This window comes from Drosophila subobscura, chromosome J (assembly GCF_008121235.1).
Source record: "Drosophila subobscura isolate 14011-0131.10 chromosome J, UCBerk_Dsub_1.0, whole genome shotgun sequence".
Classification (NCBI taxonomy): Eukaryota; Metazoa; Arthropoda; class Insecta; order Diptera; family Drosophilidae; genus Drosophila; species Drosophila subobscura.
In genome coordinates, this window is record NC_048532.1 from 20,383,882 (window position 1) to 20,400,626 (window position 16,745).

Genomic DNA, 16,745 nt, shown 5'->3' on the forward strand with positions numbered 1-16,745 from the left:
AACGAGGTGCGGCCCGTGCCAAGTGGTTTTTGGCTGCCGTTGTTTTCATAACAGCCAGCCTCCCGAGGCAGCCACTGGCACATACATACTTACATACATGCATACATACTTGCATGTAGGGGCGCAATCCAACCTCCGACTCCCTCCCAGTCCACGACTCGGGCAACTTTTGACGCCACTCTGTCTGCCGCGCCACGCCTTGACGGCCTGCATTCCGTATAAAAAATATTCATACGTAGATGCCCTTTTTATAATGCACTCTACACAGCAGCGGGTGTGGAGAGATTGTTGGGCGCTCTGTCATATTTACCAGTGGGGATCTCTACAACTGCCGATAAGCGTTGTTGAGGTGTGAAAGAGATAGCTGGATAGCTGAGCGAGGCTGTGACAACTTTAACAGTTAATTCTCTCACGTTCTCACTCGCCACCGGTACCTGTGCTCTCCACCTATGCTTAAACAGAGCGAAATTTTAGAGCGCCAGTAAGGGATGGCAATAGCAGCTCTGTTTTGGTTGTATTTAAGCTTCGCTGCTGCCTCTCACCATTGAACAGTTAAAAGGCAAAGAGATGAAAGATAAACACTATGCAAGGAGAGAGCGCGAGAAAGGAACAAAACAAACAGCAACGGCGCTTATCAGTTAAACCACAAGTTTTGCCACCAAATTGAATCTTCTCTCAAGAGAGTTTGTTCTTTGTTCTTTTCTGGTTTTTCGATCGCCTGGAGGGTATAGAAACTTCGATGTGGCAACAAGTGCCTCGCATTCTTGTTATATCGTCACTTATGGGTGGGGAGAATGGGAAGCAGTTGCCTTCCAGTGGGGTGGAGCTGGAGCGGGGACCTAGCTCCGGTTGTTTACACGTGCCTTTGTTGCGCCGCTGCTGCTGCGATGCGTGTGTTCCGGACTCGAGCATGTGGCTGTGGATGTGGAAGACTCTGGGGCATGGGGCACTGCATGAAGTTTTGCGTACTGTACTTGGTATTTACATACAAACACACAACACACATAAACAGAAGCAGCAGCAGCAGCAGCAGCAGAGGCAACAACAACAACAACAGCAGCAGCAGCAGCAGCAGCACCAGTCGATTGCCAAGTGCAACAGCAGCAACAGTAGCCCCCATGGCTGACTTTCCCATGGAAAATAAACAAGAGTTCTCCCCGACAGTCGCCAAGATGTCTGCGACGGGCTTTGCTTTGCTTTGCTTTGGCTTTTGCCATGGCTCACCTGGGCTGCGCTGCTCTGTACGATGAATGGATGAATGTGGCGTGGTGTATTGGTGTGGTGGGGTGGAGTGAGGTGAGTTGGGTCGCTTGGGGACAAGGACGTCGTGGTGGATGGTGTCAGGATGTTGCCGCTGCCGCTGCCGCATTTTAATAATGCATCGAAATGAAAGTGGCTGTCAACTGGAGATTTGACAGCTGCTTTAGCTTACGACAAGGATCGATGATGGCATGTCAGGTGCGTAGACAGACTCGACAGGACAGCAGCCCTACCAAGTACTACGGCCAGAGTTGCCCTGACTGCGACTCTCGCCACAGATTATTTCACTTACTGCTCCAATAATGTGCGATAATTAGGTGCGGGCGGGAGGGGGAGGCAGCCGCCATTGGGGGAATTGGAATCGAGTCGAACCGAATTACCGCCTCATTAGCACATGGCACTCGAGTCCGGGTATTCCCAGGGACCGGCCGGCCCCCTGTTCCGCTCCCGTTACTCATAAATGCCATAGATCTTTGGGGGTCCAACAGCACCACCAGCTGGCCCACTTGATGGCATAAACATATTGCATGGCTCTCTCCGACTCTCTCCCTTTGAAGTGCAAATTACCCGCGGGGTCAACCGATGCTCGCATTGTGGCGTGGAAGGGAATGTTGCTGGCCGCAAAAGGTGGATGCGGTGAGTGCGGTGTACTACAGAGCTAACAATGCCTCTTGTCTTGGCCATAATACATCTTGAAAATCTGTTTAATGGCTCTCTTCCTCTGGGTCGGGTCGGGTCGGGGCCACTTGAGAGGCTTTTGAAGCTGTTTGCTATTTTAATGTGGTCGATATTCTAAATTTAAACAAATAAACAAACATACCCGCAACAAATACAATTGCCTGTAGATTGCTGCTTGCTGCTTGGTGCCTGCTGCCTGCCGCTTGTTGAAAGTTTATTGTTTTTAAACCTGTGCAGCAAAACTGTTTGATATGCACCTTTCCGCCCCTGAGCACCCGATAATTTGGCACTTAAAACGTGCGAAATTCATTCACATTTCCACTTGATTCATTCGGCATCGCCGCCCAGCAAAGCAATCACGGTGAGTGCTCGCTCGGTTTACGAGTAGATTCAACCATCAAATTCGACCCATGAACACACAGACAACACATCACTCCGCTACCCCGCCGCGCTCCTTATTTACTTTTTGGGCTGGAAATCAATATGAGTAATACGAAGCAATAATCTATGAGATTCCCGCAGGCCGCATACTGAAACACATTGCTCTCCGCTCTTTGAAGTGTAAATACATACAGCAAGAAAGATGAAATTATTACTGAATTTATAGGGTTTTTTTTCTACAAGTGAAAATTAGCTGCAGCAACGATAAATAATTCCTAGCTTATGGCGTGCTAATTGGTATTATCGATCAGCAGTGTGCCCAGGAAATGATATCAATAAAGAAAGCCAAAGCATAAGTCATTATAAGAGCAAACATAAAACATTAAAACCCATAAAATCAAGGAAATATTAAATATAACGTCGCTGCTGGTGCACCATCTCCTGGTTCTGTGGCTCCTTTTTCTCAACTCTTAACCCAAACCAGTTGCATACTTCACGGCGCTACCTGCCACCCACTACACTATTTATATTGGTTGCAAGAACAAACTATGTAACTGCTTGGCCACCATTTTGCTCTGATTGCCTCCGAGTCCAGGCACCTGTTACCAACAAATAAGTTGCTGCCGAAGAAACCTCCTTCCCGCTCCGCAGGTCAACAACCACATTATTGCTCACGCATTTCATTTGCTATATAGGAATCATCTCAGGCATGCAGAGGAGAGAGCACCAGAGAGCTGGAGACTGCCACGCAACTAGTGTCAAGAATCGCATAAATTTCCGATTCCGGGACGCGGGACTCGTACGGCTGGAAGCGAATGCGCTGCGTTGTGTTGGACTCAAAGTGTGCCATTTAATGGCCACCAAAGGTCACGTTCACACCGCCGTAATGGCTAATGGGCGACCGGTCTGACAATTCAGGTAATGTGGATAATTTGCTGTCAATGATGTGTAACGAACGCACAGCGGAGATGAGAGAAGCGCGCTGACTGCCGAGAGCTGCGGTCCTTGTATTTGTTGTCAAACAACAACACGCACCTAATAGCCCGGACCCGGTGCTGCATTTTACGGCGCTTATAAATAGGCTCTACTAGATGTTAATGTTCGTGTCTATGGGGGAGAGACCCAGACCCAGCCCCAGACCCGGGGACCCCATTCAATTTTGACAAATCGCCTGTTGTTGAGCACAGGCCACAAATCCGTGCTGATCGATGATTTGTTGTCTTTGATCTGAAGATGCGAGAGATGGAGTGAGATGAGATGAGATGTGCTCCAACCGCGAGAGTTGAGTGAGCAAATCAAATTTTGACAAGGTGTTGAGTGCCCCCGCGACACACACTCCTACACACACACTCGATGCAGATGTGATGTGATCCCGGGGTGGGGTGGAGAGTCACTCCATAAATCAAGCAGACCCACAGAGGAGTCACGCACTAAACTATAACTATAACGATTAAGTTGCGGTTGGGCACTGACACGGGAACTAAACAAACAAGAGGAGCGGCGTTTTATGGCTTAACGCGACCGATCCGTCAAAAGGAAAATGGAAAAGCAAAAAGCAAAAAGAAAACATTGTTTTTTCAGACTCTCATTGTTTTGTCTTTGGCACACACACACAGATGCAGTGCCGATCTGAGCTGAGCCATAAAAAACAATATTTGTTTCCAATACTATTCCCAGCATAGCTCTAAAAATAATCAACCAAAACATAGTCGAGCAGGGTCGAGCTGGGGACGAGCGACATCTCTCGATGTGTGGCGGCGGAGTAGGAGGAGTGGGCTGTGGACTGGCTGTAGGATCAGTCGGGGGCATAGGATAACCCATTGTTTTATGGCCCATTTTTCCAGCGGTAAGCGATCGTAAAATTTGAATAAAGCGAGAGAGAGCGTGAAAAATCCTTTGTGGCATCTTCCACACATGTGGGATCTCAACTCATTGCTGCCTTGCTGCTTGCTGCAACTTCAATTGGTCTTTCAGCATTCCCGTACTCGTACTCGTACTCGTACTCGTATGTGGTGCTCCGTTTTGCCTACTTGTATTTGTACTCATTGTTTTTATTTCTTTCAAATGATCTCTGCTTTCTACTTGAGAACCGAACGATCGTAAAAATCGATCGTAGTCCTGTTTGAAATGTATACACAATTATTTTACGACCTTTCGAGATATAGACCAAGACTTTCGTCTCAAAAAGTGCTCTACTCTTTGCTCTCTCTCTCTCTCTCTATGAAAAGTCGTAAAAATGCAAAAGGAAATCCAAACAGATAGCAATGTCAGGAGGCTAAACGGAGATAAACGGAATCTCTCCTGTCATTATCTTGTTCTTGCACCCAGCTGCTGTGCATAGTCGGGTGTTGTATTTAAAGTACTTCCAGGGAAATATGTGCCTTTTAATTAGAGTAATGTTTGCCACAGCTTAATGTTTATAAACCAATTGAGCTTGGGCACTTCTTCTTGTAGAGCTTTGTTTGCTTTCAATGGAACTTCTTTGAGTCAAAACATTTTGTACCAAAAACTAAAGGGATCTCTGCTATATTGATGTCCAAGTATACCTATGATCTATCTTTTATGTTACCATTTTGCCCTGCATATCGGTTAACCATCTTCCCAATAATAACACCAAAAAATTCCTTTAAATATCCAACAAAAAACCTGCTTCTAGCTCTTACATTTGCCCGAAACTCATTTGTGTGGGCCTGCTGAATTTTCATTTGTTGAAAAATCATATTTTCCATATAATTGTAAACACATTGAAAACATTCAGACACACACACACACGCTGAAAGAGATCTTGGCTCCTCCCACTGCGGGAAATTCCGGCAAATGAGAAACGAATCTCGCTGTGAGCATCTCTCCATAAATAAACATGGAACGAGCAGGAGAAACGCCCACCATTCGAAAGATCCAGCCAAACAGATGACTGCAGTTGGAGGGATTTGGGAAATAATACACTTAACTGGGGGAAAATATAACTGATGATTCCAGCATCTAACTAACAGCAAAATCCATCAATGAAACCAAAACTGTAATGCAATAAAATATAGTTATTTTGTGCTGTGATCTTTGGTAATTATCGAGTACATTAAGTCCTTCCCTTAAGTCATGATTGATCCCTGACTGCTGCTCTACCTCGAGACTTATTCTCTCTCCCTCGTTCTTTCTAGGAACTCAAACATGTGTGGTTATAATACGTATTTATAGTCCAATACGAGGTGCTCCCCACACACACATGCAGAAAGACTCTCGCTGAGGAATTACCAGTGAGATCTGTTGTACGTGCGAGTATCTCTGCGTATCCGTAGACAGCCCACAAAGTCCATTCATTTGTCGATCGGACTTCTTGGCTGACGCAACGAATAGTCGCGCTCGCACTGCACGGAACTTCGGATGTTTTATGGCACTGAAAAGCGGGATCAAGATCCTAAGACAAAGCCAATACAAAAGTGAAGTGTATGACACAGAGGAAGTCCTGCTAGTGAGCCAATAAAAGTCCTAAAAGTGATTCAAAGAAAGCTTTAAATAAAAGAGAAATTGTGAGAAAAGTTAAACCAAAGTTTCAAGGATTACCTTCAAAAATGTTGCCATCCTGCTATTCGAATGGTTCGGTGCTGCCGGACAACGAGGAGCTGGTCAACTCCCTGCTGGCCAATCCCGAGTATCTTCGCAGCAATGCCAGTCCGCTTGGTCCGAGTGCCGTCGGCATGGACAGCCTCATGTGCAGCTCGTTTCCATCGGCCTTCTACTACCAGGGCATCGATAACTTCCTGGCGCTGCACAACAATATCTGGACGCTGCCCATGTCCTTTCTGCACAACACCCATCGGCCGGAGAAGCCGCCGTTCTCCTACATTGCGCTCATTGCGATGGCCATCAGCAGTGCGCCCAACCAGCGGCTCACTCTCAGCGGCATCTACAAGTTTATCATGGATAAGTAAGTTGAACAAAAAGGATGTACCTTAATTTATAGGAAAGTTTCCACTGCCTATAACTTCAAGTTCCTTTAGCATGAACATTTGAATTATTTTAGTTGGCAGTCGCCTAAGTCAATAATGCAAAGATAAACAATGCCAGGCATTCCACATTTATACATAATTAGAAGACACAAAAAATATATAAAAAATATATATCCGAACGCATGTTGAAACGCATTTCAAAACAGTTGAAAAAGCATTGGCATAATCTGGGACTATAGCGCTGAAATATTGAGCGTAAATTTTCGTGTTTTTTCATTCTTTGGAACACGATTTCGTATACAAAATGGGGCAAAGGATTACTGGTATAATTAAAGCAGATATTTATTTAATTTATCTTTGTGGGAGCTTTGCAATAAAATATTTATTTCTTATAAGGAAGATCTGGTGTACTCGGAAAAACGCTAAAGAAAACCCGTGTCATAGCTGACAATAATTAAAGAGTTTTCTTTCAATTTGTAGCTTATTATTAGCTTAAATTTAAATTAAAACACCTTTAAAGTCACTTTTGTTTAGCTTAAATATTAATTCTTAATTTTCCCCTTGGATTCTCTTAGATTCCCCTACTATCGGGAGAACAAGCAGGGCTGGCAGAACTCCATTCGGCACAATCTTTCGCTGAACGATTGCTTTGTGAAGGTGCCGCGGGACAAGAACACCATCGATGACAATGACAGCGCCGGAAAGGGCAGCTACTGGATGCTGGACGCCTCCGCCTCGGACATGTTCGAGCAGGGAAATTACCGACGGCGTCGTACACGCAGGCAGCGGCACTGCACCAATGCCAGTCGCTATGAGCGGGATGCGGGCAAGGTAAGAGAAGTGGCTGCATGGATGTGGATGCCAATTAACTTATAAATTCCCTCAGGATGCTACTGATGGCAGCAGCAGCACGGCGGAGATCAGATCGCCCAGCGATTCGCTGAACGACTTTGACATCTTCTGCAATGAGCGGCCCAACTACTCGGATCGCATCACGGATCTGCACCGTCAGTATTTGTCCGTCTCCCTCGGCTTCAATAGTCTGTTCAACGGTGAGGCAAGTGGGGTGCGGCAACTGCCAGGCGCCTCCACGGCGGTTAAAGAATCAAACGCAGACGGCGATGTGGATGGCGATGCCTCTACGGACAGTCCGTGCTCCAGCTCCAGCAGGACAGCAGCTCAGAGCGTCCCGGACAGTGCGGCAGCCCTGCACGACGAGCTACATTCCCCGAGCGCCTTTACGCCGACACTCAACCGCAGGCTCCCTGGGCTAAGCGATGCATTTCGGGGGCTCCAGCATCTGATGCCCAGCGAACCGACTACAGCGCCCAGTACCAGCCCCACAGCAGCCCCAACCAGTCGTTCAAAGACGACGCTGTTCACAATCGACAATATTATTGGAAAGCCCTGAGCTGTCGCATGTGGCTGTTCTTTTCCACATAACTATATCCATTATCACCGTGCAATAATTAAAAATTTATATGAGTTACAAATGTGGTCACAAAAGTTATTCCTTCCCAGAGTATTCTGGAGAAGTTTCAGACCTGGGCAAAGGGTTTGAAATGCGCGCTCGCTTCTGTGCCCCTCTCTAGCTAACACACCTTGAAACTTCTTATATCGATGGCATGAACAAATATCAGATGATAAGTGGAATTTCAGCCCTGTGTAGTTTATATGTAGAAACTGTGTAGCCTCCAATATGTCCGTTTACACCGTTCCTTTTTCCGCGAGACGCAATTTCATTGAATATGAAGCCGCTTCTTTGCTTTGGTTTTGCTTATGTTTGGCATTTTGCAGTACTACTCCTACCGTGTTGCAAAACGTGATTGCAACGTGATTTATTTGGCGACTTTTTTAAATCAAACACCTGTGTTGTGATCCAAATAGAAATAATAATAAATGGCTTAAATTCGAATCAGAATTCGATATCTTTACCAGGAGGCGTCTTAGCCTGATCCCGCTCATGGATTTTTCGATGGGTGCGCAGTGCCGTAGGCTGAACGAAACGCTTGCCACACACTGCACACCCGAAGTTCCGCTCGCCGGTGTGCGTCAACTCGTGGTACTTGCGCGTGTCCGGCTTGGTGAATCTCTTGTCACAGATGCTGCAGGCATAGCTCTTGGTCTTCTCATGATTCGTGCGTATGTGCATCTTTCTGCTGGTGGAGCTGTTGCACACCTTGGGGCAGTGCGGGCAGGGCCAGGTGCGCTCCAGCGTGTGATAGTTGATGTGCAGCTTCAGCTCGTTCTTTGTCGTCTTCTTGGCGCCACAGTGGGGACACGTGAAGTTCTTGATGCCCCTGTGCCGCATCATGTGCACCTTCAGCTTCTCCTCGCTAAGGAAGCGTACAGAGCAGCCTGGCTCCTCGCAGGCATACGGCTTCACCAGCTTGTCCTTGTGCGTGAACCGATGGTGGTTGAGGGCGGCCAGACTCTTCAAGACTCTGCCGCAGAACTCACACACGTGCAATTTCAGTTTCGGTCCTATGCTATGGCTCTGGCGTTTGTGCATCACCAGGGTGCCCTTGTGGCGGTAGCTCTTGCTGCAGCCCTCCTGGTCGCAGGTGTACCACGTGCCCGTGCCATCGTGCTCCCTCAGGTGTACATTAAGGTCCTGCAATCGACTGAAGCTCTTGTCACAGCCAGGCTCCGTGCAGGGAAAGAGCAGGTGACCATCGTGCTCTCGCATGTGCGCCTGCAGGCGACTCTCATCGACAAACTCTTTCGAGCAGGTCTCGCACTTGCAGCCCACACCCTGCTCTTTCGTTGGGGGAACCTAAACGATCAGGGAATTTGTTCATATAAATCAAATATTGAGATATTTTAATGGATTCCTCACTCACCTCCTTTGCCTTTGCCTTCGTACGTTTTCCCGCCTTTGTCTTCACCTTCTCCTTATTTTCCTTCTTTAATCTTTGGCACGGCTTTTCCTCTCGGAATCTTCCATCGACCAGCACCAACTCAGTGGCTTCAATGGGGGGGCCGGGGCTTTTCGTGCACTCCAATGTGCAGAGCGGCATGTCATCCACATCATCGAACTCCTTCTCAGATAACCCTTTCAGCAAGCGCCAACTGGTGTCCGCCTTTATGCAGAGTTCTCGGAACGTATGGCACTTCTGCAGCTCCTCGTAGCAGCAAGAGCACAGCTCGCTGGGCAAGAAGTCCTCCTCCCGCGGATCCACCAACAAATCTGTGCAGGCGGTGAACATTGCGGCCACTTCGGGCAGTTCAAGCAAGTTGTATGCCTCCTTCTTGCACTCAGTGGTGCAGGAACAAACGCGGCATCTGTCCAGGCCCTTCATTTTGCTTTATAAACATTTAGAGATTCTGCATTCAATAATTTCTGCGTTTTTTACTTTGGATTGTATATATTTGATGTTTCACAACACTACATACAGTCAGATGGGACGAACAGCTGATTATCGATAGGCAGAGTAGACTGTGACTATTTTTTGGTAAAAACATAGAGAATCCTAAAAACCTTATTTTATAAACAAATCCAATCAAAGGAAGCTCTCAAAGCTAGTCAAACTCGTTAACAATTGACTAGTCTGCGGGCTTAAATTATGTGTTTTGTGTTATGATCCCAGCTTGCTAGTCAATCACAACCGAAAATCCAAGTCGAATTAAAAATATTACCGAAAATGAATATCTTAAATGAATGTGTGGGCCTCGGCGTGGATCTAGTTATTTTAGGCCTCTGCGTGCGGGAATATATGCACAACAAGAAGGTGGCACGACTGTTGAAGGTAAGGGCACAATTGCATCATCAGAAGCACATGTTTACCCATTGGTTTATCGTAGAGTGCGCCGCAATACAATATCGACGGGAATCTGAGATCCATTGTGGAACGGAAGGTGGACAAGAGCATACCGTATGCGGTGATCCGAGGCACTGTCACGCCCATGGGCGTGCCCCTGCGCAGCACGCTGGTGCCCAGTGTCAGCGGTGTGCTGCAGATTGTGAAGCTGCACGAGCACCGGGTGGCCCGGGGCTTTGCCGGCTTCTGGATGGAGCAGCGCAGGCTGCTGCACACGTCTGCCAACGAGATGCCCTTCGAGTTGCGCAATCAGCAGCATGGCGTGGAGATTGTGGACGCCCTGAACGCATCTGTGCTGGATGTGGACGTTGTCTACGACAGCTACGAGCCCTCATCTCTGTCAGCCTTTGACCACATCTTTGGCTTCTTCACGGGCGTGCGACAGAAGGGCCTGCAGACCACGGAGGAAGTTTTGCGTGAGGGCAGCTTTCTGACAGCCATCGGCAAGCTGGAGGTGGACGGCAACACATTGCGCATGCAGCCGTCACAGGAGGGAGGACTCTTTTTGACCACCGCCACCAAATCCGCGATTGTACAGCGATTTGAGGATGCCAAATGGACATCGATGTAAGGACACACACCTCAAACGAATCACTTTTACAATTGAACCACTATTGCAGCTTGAAGATTACCTTTTGTGGTGCCGTATCAGCCGTTCTCATTGGCCTCATAGCGAAAAAGTTATATCGCAAGAGAAAGCAGCAGCAGGAGGAGGCTAGAATACACAAACGCCTGGAAACGGAGCGACGCGAACGCCGTGCACGCAGTCGTCCGCTGGCACTATCCGAGGATCAGCTATGCGTCGTCTGTGTAACCAACCCCAAAGAGGTGAGTGGATGCCAATGCAGAGAATCTTGTATCCAGATAACATGATGGCAATGCCTTTCAGATCATTTTACTGCCCTGCGGCCATGTGTGTCTGTGCGAGGATTGCTCGCCGCACATTGCCACCCAGTGCCCCGTGTGTCGGGGCAAAATCGTCTCCAGGTCTGCTGCCTTCATAGCTTAGACCCCACTAGAGCCAAGAGAAATCACGTGTACCTATGCAATGTACAGCATATAATTACAAATTATTATAGTGTTGACACATTTTAAACAGCCGCCTACTCTCCGTTCATAATGCTGCGGTACTGCCGCTGGTGCTCCAGCAGCTTGAGGAACACTTTGTACTTGCGATTGTGAAACTCTACGGTCTGTCGATTAGGCTTCAACAACTGCCCAGTGCCACCCATGGCTTTCGAGGCGCTCTAAGGGGAGGCAGAAGCTTAGAGGACACATTGGGAGATAGATTTTGTTTCACTCACCTCGAGACTATCAAAGTGACCAGCGGCTGCAGCACCCAGGGCAGCAGCTCCGACCAGCACCATTTCCTGTTCATCCGGTATCAGTGCGGGCAAGTTGCAGATGTCGGCATGGCATTGCACGTAAAGCGGATTCTTGGCCAGACCGCCACAGAACAGCAGAGTCTGGAACGGTGCCCGCTGGTGCTGATACAAGTTTTCGATAATGTGACGCGTTCCGTACTGAAACAGCGAGGTATTAGAATAGATTCAGGTTAGATGACAACACAATTCGCACTTACAGCCAGGGCTTGAGTGTAGGACAAGTATTTGATGGCCAGAGATTCAATGCCGCGCGTCATATCCAGGCCAGTGATCTGTAGAGAGAAACATTTGGTATTTGAATGGGTTAGCAGCAGAATCAACTGAAAATTTCTAGGTGCACCTACTATGCCACGCAGTGTGGGATCGGCAACGGGCGAGCGATTGCCGTGCAGATCCGGCCAGACGTGCACATCCTGGGTGAGGCAACACACATCGCTGAGGCCGCGGGCAGCAGCCAGCTCAGGCAGCAGCTGATTCAGATGCTGGTAAATATTCCTGCAAGAGATTTTAGCATTAAATTTGATACTTTTTATTGATGCTCATCCTCATACTTATCTGCCCCCAGCTTTTCCTTGAGTTCGCCGTAGGACTCGTGGGTCTTCAGCACATGGTCCAGCAGATGGCCGGCAATGCTCTGTCCGCCTTCGTTGAGGAAGTAGCCGGGTATAATGGCATCCTGGTAGGGGCCCCAAATGCCCTTGGCAAAGCAGGCCTCACGCGTGATGCTCATGTGGCAGGTGGAGGTGCCAGCTATCAGCGCCATTTTCCCCTGCACATCATCAGCATCAGCAGCAGAACAATCAGCGCGGCAGCCGAACATACCCAGAGCGCCTGCATGAGCATCGATCAGCGAAGTGCTGACCACAGTGCCCACGGACAAGCCCAGCTCCTCGGCAGCGCTCACGGAGAGACCCTTGCCCACGCGCTTGCCAGGCGGCTGGACATCGCTGCCGAGTTTCTGGAAGTTGTTCAAAGTCAACTCTTGCAGGCCCGCGCCGCAGAGGAACTCCTCGTTCCAGCTGTTGGCCGCCGCGTCGTAGTTCCACTTGCAGACCACCGAGCAGAGGGAGCGGGTGTCCACGCCGGTGGCACGCCAGGTGAGGAAATCGGGCAGATCAAAGACTCGCCAGATGCTGCCATAAGTCTTGGACAGATTCCGCTTCAGCCACAGCAGCTTCGGCACCTCCATCTCGAGGGAGACCTGACCGCCCACGTACTGCAGCAGGGGATGCTTTTTGGCATTGATCTCCGCCGTCTCCTTGTCGGCGCGATGGTCCATCCAGAGGATAACGTTTTGCTGCACCTCACCAGACTTGCTGACTGTCAGCGGCACTCCGTTCAGGCCGAGGACGACCAAGGAGCAGGTGGCATCGAAGCCAATGCCCTTGACTTGTGACTTATTGACGCCGGCAATGACATGCTGTAAAGTCAGGGGGTTGGTGGGGCGGTTGTTAATCTAATCTCCGCCCAGGGGTTATCAAGCGAGACGCCTTTATTACCTTGACAACCTTACAGATTGCAGACCAAATGTCTTCGGTCGACTGCTCGTAGTAATGCGGCTCCGGCGTCCAAGTCTTGATCTCCTGCACCGCCTGCTCCACCACTCGGCCGTCGGCTGCCACCAGGGCCGCCCTTGCACTGCCCGTGCCCACGTCCACACCCACAAAGTACGACGACTGCTGGGACATTTTGCGGCTTCCTATCCAGCTGCTTCCAATTACCTTTGCGGTCAAATAAATGTTATATTAATGGATTGCACAAAACCAAACCCGACGACAGTCGACCGCGTACTGATAACAAATTTGATATGCGCACACTGGAAGCAACAAAATCGTTTAAACTTGTGCATGTACGAAGATGTCTGTGTGTGAGTTTATGTGGAGACGCGTCTTGGGCCCGTGTACCGGTTTGCCAAGATCTTGCACTGTGTGGGACGAGGCTTAACAGCTGGAATACTTTGCCACCCTTACAGCCCATTTGGCAAAACATTTTTGGGAAAATTTCCCAAACTGATTAGCACTTGAAAGACGGAATTTTGATTTAAAACATAACACCTAATTGATTAACTTTAAAAACTGTCAATTATTAAGTGATTTATAATTGCTTTTGTTTTACTTCCGCGTAGGTGTGTGTTTATCAACACATGCAAATTAACCAAGTTGTGTGCGTCGTACCTAACAACACACCTGTACGCGACACGAGTCGCTCTTTAACAAACAACAATACCGAACAGCGGCTCTGGTTCTCATTCATTTATTTAAATATAACTGCACCTTCTATCTCGCTCTGAAGATCGCATGTCGATAGAAATCGTTTTCCAGCAGTCTGGCAGCTCTCTTTAAAACGTGCATTTTAACCTAATTTTCACAAAAATTAGAGATCAGCGTGAGAATATACCGTGTGGCAGTGATGTAGGTTATTGACTAGACAGATAACGTATTGATACATCATATTTACAAACAGCTGACGTTCGTTGATAGTAGCTGCATTTGGTTGATAATCAAAACAGAGTTAGATAGCCCATAATGCCATTGTTAGCCAATCTCTTGAAAGTCGTGAAGATAAGAAAAAACCGTTTGACGGCACCTTTCAATGCAACGGCAAAACACACCGAAATATTTCAGTCTGGTTTTTTTGTCCGTCTGGCAGCGCTCATTTGCGTTCTAGTTCTGGTTTTTGGTTGACCTGTTTGGTTTCAATCTTATTTTGTAAACAATCCAATAAAATAAAGTCCTGAGCACTAGCCAATCTTGTGGATAATTGATTTGTCAACAGCATAAAACTATAATTTCTGTGCAAAGAGTTCTAACTATCTTGTTATATTAAATCGAACATCAAAATCGTTGAATATGATTTTCGTCGGTATTTTTACTGTGTATTTTTGAAATGTATATTTCGGTATCGATAGCTCCCCGATCACTGCGCTGCAACATGGTGCGAATCAAAAATAGGTAAATAAAGTGAAATTTTAGAAATAAATGTGCTAAAAAACACGTTTCTCCCCCACTAGGTACATAGCGGTGCAAATTGTGCCCTATGCACCCAAAAAGACACTGGGTTTGAAGGATCACATCCTGTCCAAGTGCATTTTGCAGAACGTGGAGAAGCACTATGGCGTCTACGGACTCGGCGTTGTAGAGCAAGGGTTTCGTGTTAAATATTGCAATGAACGCACCAAAATAGCCGTTATACGCTGTGTGCATCGTGGCCAACGTTTCGTGTCGAGCATGCTACCGCTGATTACTCTGGTAAGTGAAATATCTAATTATTTGAAACACCGCCCCAACACCTTGGAGTTTCAGATAGGCGACGTGCGAGCCAAGTTCCGCACGCTGTACATTGGCGCCACAATTATACAGTGCAACAAGTTCATCATTAAACATCAGAAGCAGTTCTTGGATCGCTTCATGGGTCAAGTGGAGTCCGCCAAGGAACGGCAGGATCTCTTCAAGCGTGTAATGGAGTTGGATATGGATAGATAGAAACTGATTTGTATAGTATATAATTAAGTAATTGTAGTACATAGCTTTCTTGTAGAAGGCGGTTGTTCCGATTTCACTAAAAATTAGTGCTTATTTTTGGTATTCAAATTATACTTCGATGAGGAATTTGCGACTTGGCGAACGAGGCAGCCTAGAGCCGAGTTGCTTGAATCTGGAGCGGATGTCTGCAAACGTCAGTTTGTTCTTTTTGCTGTATACGTTGAGATAGATGCCGAGCACGACTACCAAGCCAGACCAAAGATATCTGAAAGAAGCAACACGTGTGATCAGTCGGAAGCAAATATTGGATGTTCCATGCTACTCACTGCACTGTGAAAGGTTTGCTAAAGAGCATAAAGGAAAAGGCAATGGTCACAGCCTTGCGAGCGGTTGTCACTGTGGCAGCTATGGGGGCACCGCTGCTTCTCACCAGCGCCAGCACGAATTGTATGCCCAAGTAGCCGGAGAGACTGAACAGGAACCCATAACCGAAGGTTTGCAGGGGATGCTGAAGCGTGGAGATTGTTAGAATTGATATAGTCGCGAGAATGGCTTATACTGACCTCTAAGCAGAAAGCGAATCCACTGAAAAAGTTGCCAGTAAGCAGCATGATCACAAAGAGATAAACGAAACCCAATCCATACGAATAGAAGACCACCTCGCTGCTGGGCGCCTTGTGCTCCCTCATGGCCTTCTCCTGGACATTGCCGATGGCCGCGTCACACAACAGAGCACCCGAAATCATGGCCACGCCCAGGAGATTAAAGTTGGGCGTCATCTGGGAGTCGGCCAGGGTGAACCAGGCCAGACCGATACACATGCAGATGGCAGCCGCAAAGTTCAGCGGCCCATATCGCTTGCCCTGTATGAGGATGCTGCCCACAAGCACTGGAATCAGCTTGCAGCACTTGAAAATCACTTGGGTGGGATAGTTGAGGTAGCCCAGGCTGGAGTTGGACAGGCCCATGGTGCCCAAAGTCAGAGCAGCCAGAACCAGGTAGGTTTTCATTGGAATGCAACGTGGCGCTGGCTCTACGTTCCACAACGAACGCCTCCCCGTCCTGTAGGCCTCCAGGCGGCGTTCCACCAGGCCGAAGCCAATGTAGTATCCGAACTGGACGAGCGTGAGAAACCAGCCGTACGGCTTGAAACCCTCCACCGTGAAAATGAGCTCCTGCAGATAGCCATAGAGGATGTAGAGTATGAAGACGCCTGCACAGCTCAGCAGAAACTGCGTTGTCCGGTTGTAGTGTGTCAGGTCAAAGCACAGGATCCGCAGTTCCGGCGGAAGCTCCGCTACCGAAGACTTTCGAGTCAAGGTCGGAGAATTCGATGTGGCGGGTAGCTGCCCACCCGCACTCCCGTTGATGCTGATAACGCTTCCGGCTTGTCCGTCACCCATTCTTGTCTCACTCCAAGATTGTGTCTGTATCACAGAGTTGAGTTGTCTGCTTGCCGCGTAGATTACTGCCACGCAATATGAGGGATTCCACGTTTACAAGATTGATTTGACATGCCGCTCTTTTGGTTACATCATTTACTAGTTGTGCAGATTCCGTTCTTTAACGAAAATTACACACTCGCGGCATTTGTTTACGCTGCTTTTTTTTAGTTTCTATTGCACCAACAAAAGTAGTGGTAATATCGATACTACTATGCGATAGTTGGTGTTGGGTAAACATACTTCAATTTCAACAGGTTCGTTCATTTAGTTCATCGTTCTTTGTTTTCCATCTTTCGTTTTTGTTCGTGGTTCAATTTTAAGCTGTTGTTTCTATTTGTATGCTTAC

The 16,745-nt window shown here is 47.8% G+C and overlaps 6 protein-coding genes across 8 annotated transcripts; 3 read left to right on the forward strand and 3 right to left on the reverse strand.

Annotated features, from left to right (window-relative positions):
• Nucleotides 1–5,861: 5,861 nt before the first annotated feature.
• On the forward strand, nucleotides 5,862–8,119 carry LOC117893942 (fork head domain-containing protein FD2). Its single transcript, XM_034800731.1, has 3 exons — nucleotides 5,862–6,244; nucleotides 6,842–7,097; nucleotides 7,153–8,119. The coding sequence occupies exons 1-3, from the start codon at nucleotides 5,889–5,891 to the stop codon at nucleotides 7,675–7,677; spliced, it is 1,137 nt and encodes a 378-aa protein (XP_034656622.1). The 5' UTR covers nucleotides 5,862–5,888; the 3' UTR covers nucleotides 7,678–8,119.
• Nucleotides 8,067–9,646, reverse strand: LOC117893939 (gastrula zinc finger protein XlCGF57.1-like). 3 transcript variants are annotated; one of them, XM_034800728.1, is made up of 3 exons: nucleotides 9,110–9,643; nucleotides 8,202–9,042; nucleotides 8,067–8,133 (listed from the first exon to the last, which is right to left on the reverse strand). In XM_034800728.1, exons 1-3 carry the CDS (start codon nucleotides 9,566–9,568, stop codon nucleotides 8,126–8,128), a joined length of 1,308 nt encoding a protein of 435 aa, XP_034656619.1. In that variant the 5' UTR covers nucleotides 9,569–9,643; the 3' UTR covers nucleotides 8,067–8,125. The 3 variants fall into 3 exon arrangements, with proteins under 3 accessions (XP_034656619.1, XP_034656620.1, XP_034656618.1); XM_034800729.1 differs by lacking the exon at nucleotides 8,067–8,133 and having other exon boundaries at nucleotides 8,145–9,021; nucleotides 9,110–9,646; XM_034800727.1 differs by lacking the exon at nucleotides 8,067–8,133 and having other exon boundaries at nucleotides 8,146–9,042.
• Nucleotides 9,647–9,859: 213 nt separating this feature from the next.
• On the forward strand, nucleotides 9,860–11,187 carry LOC117893944 (mitochondrial E3 ubiquitin protein ligase 1). The gene is made up of 4 exons (XM_034800734.1): nucleotides 9,860–10,015; nucleotides 10,071–10,654; nucleotides 10,708–10,915; nucleotides 10,977–11,187. The coding sequence occupies exons 1-4, from the start codon at nucleotides 9,911–9,913 to the stop codon at nucleotides 11,094–11,096; spliced, it is 1,017 nt and encodes a 338-aa protein (XP_034656625.1). The 5' UTR covers nucleotides 9,860–9,910; the 3' UTR covers nucleotides 11,097–11,187.
• On the reverse strand, nucleotides 11,126–13,626 carry LOC117893938 (FGGY carbohydrate kinase domain-containing protein). Its single transcript, XM_034800726.1, has 7 exons — nucleotides 13,527–13,626; nucleotides 12,972–13,193; nucleotides 12,024–12,892; nucleotides 11,817–11,967; nucleotides 11,670–11,744; nucleotides 11,392–11,610; nucleotides 11,126–11,334 (listed from the first exon to the last, which is right to left on the reverse strand). Exons 2-7 carry the CDS (start codon nucleotides 13,158–13,160, stop codon nucleotides 11,191–11,193), a joined length of 1,647 nt encoding a protein of 548 aa, XP_034656617.1. The 5' UTR covers nucleotides 13,161–13,193; nucleotides 13,527–13,626; the 3' UTR covers nucleotides 11,126–11,190.
• A 719-nt stretch (nucleotides 13,627–14,345) lies between these two features.
• On the forward strand, nucleotides 14,346–15,031 carry LOC117893946. Its single transcript, XM_034800736.1, has 3 exons — nucleotides 14,346–14,423; nucleotides 14,483–14,720; nucleotides 14,775–15,031. The coding sequence occupies exons 1-3, from the start codon at nucleotides 14,359–14,361 to the stop codon at nucleotides 14,952–14,954; spliced, it is 483 nt and encodes a 160-aa protein (XP_034656627.1). The 5' UTR covers nucleotides 14,346–14,358; the 3' UTR covers nucleotides 14,955–15,031.
• Nucleotides 14,959–16,588, reverse strand: LOC117893941 (adenosine 3'-phospho 5'-phosphosulfate transporter 2). The gene is made up of 3 exons (XM_034800730.1): nucleotides 15,518–16,588; nucleotides 15,281–15,462; nucleotides 14,959–15,219 (listed from the first exon to the last, which is right to left on the reverse strand). Exons 1-3 carry the CDS (start codon nucleotides 16,355–16,357, stop codon nucleotides 15,063–15,065), a joined length of 1,179 nt encoding a protein of 392 aa, XP_034656621.1. The 5' UTR covers nucleotides 16,358–16,588; the 3' UTR covers nucleotides 14,959–15,062.
• Nucleotides 16,589–16,745: the final 157 nt, after the last annotated feature.

Bases quoted from the DNA above. Each gene is read 5' to 3' on its own strand.
- LOC117893942 (XM_034800731.1), top strand. From the start codon at position 5,889: ATGTTGCCATCCTGCTATTCGAATGGTTCGGTGCTGCCGGACAACGAG. The intron at 6,245-6,841 runs GTAAGTTGAACA...GGATTCTCTTAG, and splicing joins TACAAGTTTATCATGGATAA to ATTCCCCTACTATCGGGAGA. The intron at 7,098-7,152 runs GTAAGAGAAGTG...AAATTCCCTCAG, and splicing joins ATGAGCGGGATGCGGGCAAG to GATGCTACTGATGGCAGCAG.
- LOC117893939 (XM_034800727.1), bottom strand. From the start codon at position 9,568: ATGAAGGGCCTGGACAGATGCCGCGTTTGTTCCTGCACCACTGAGTGC. The intron at 9,043-9,109 runs GTGAGTGAGGAA...CTGATCGTTTAG, and splicing joins CGAAGGCAAAGGCAAAGGAG to GTTCCCCCAACGAAAGAGCA.
- LOC117893944 (XM_034800734.1), top strand. From the start codon at position 9,911: ATGAATATCTTAAATGAATGTGTGGGCCTCGGCGTGGATCTAGTTATT. The intron at 10,016-10,070 runs GTAAGGGCACAA...GGTTTATCGTAG, and splicing joins AGGTGGCACGACTGTTGAAG to AGTGCGCCGCAATACAATAT. The intron at 10,655-10,707 runs GTAAGGACACAC...CCACTATTGCAG, and splicing joins GATGCCAAATGGACATCGAT to CTTGAAGATTACCTTTTGTG.
- LOC117893938 (XM_034800726.1), bottom strand. From the start codon at position 13,160: ATGTCCCAGCAGTCGTCGTACTTTGTGGGTGTGGACGTGGGCACGGGC. The intron at 11,968-12,023 runs GTATGAGGATGA...AATCTCTTGCAG, and splicing joins GAAAAGCTGGGGGCAGATAA to GAATATTTACCAGCATCTGA. The intron at 11,611-11,669 runs GTAAGTGCGAAT...TCGCTGTTTCAG, and splicing joins CCTACACTCAAGCCCTGGCT to TACGGAACGCGTCACATTAT.
- LOC117893946 (XM_034800736.1), top strand. From the start codon at position 14,359: ATGTATATTTCGGTATCGATAGCTCCCCGATCACTGCGCTGCAACATG. The intron at 14,424-14,482 runs GTAAATAAAGTG...CTCCCCCACTAG, and splicing joins ATGGTGCGAATCAAAAATAG to GTACATAGCGGTGCAAATTG. The intron at 14,721-14,774 runs GTAAGTGAAATA...TTGGAGTTTCAG, and splicing joins TGCTACCGCTGATTACTCTG to ATAGGCGACGTGCGAGCCAA.
- LOC117893941 (XM_034800730.1), bottom strand. From the start codon at position 16,357: ATGGGTGACGGACAAGCCGGAAGCGTTATCAGCATCAACGGGAGTGCG. The intron at 15,463-15,517 runs GTCAGTATAAGC...TCCACGCTTCAG, and splicing joins GATTCGCTTTCTGCTTAGAG to CATCCCCTGCAAACCTTCGG. The intron at 15,220-15,280 runs GTGAGTAGCATG...TGCTTCTTTCAG, and splicing joins AGCAAACCTTTCACAGTGCA to ATATCTTTGGTCTGGCTTGG.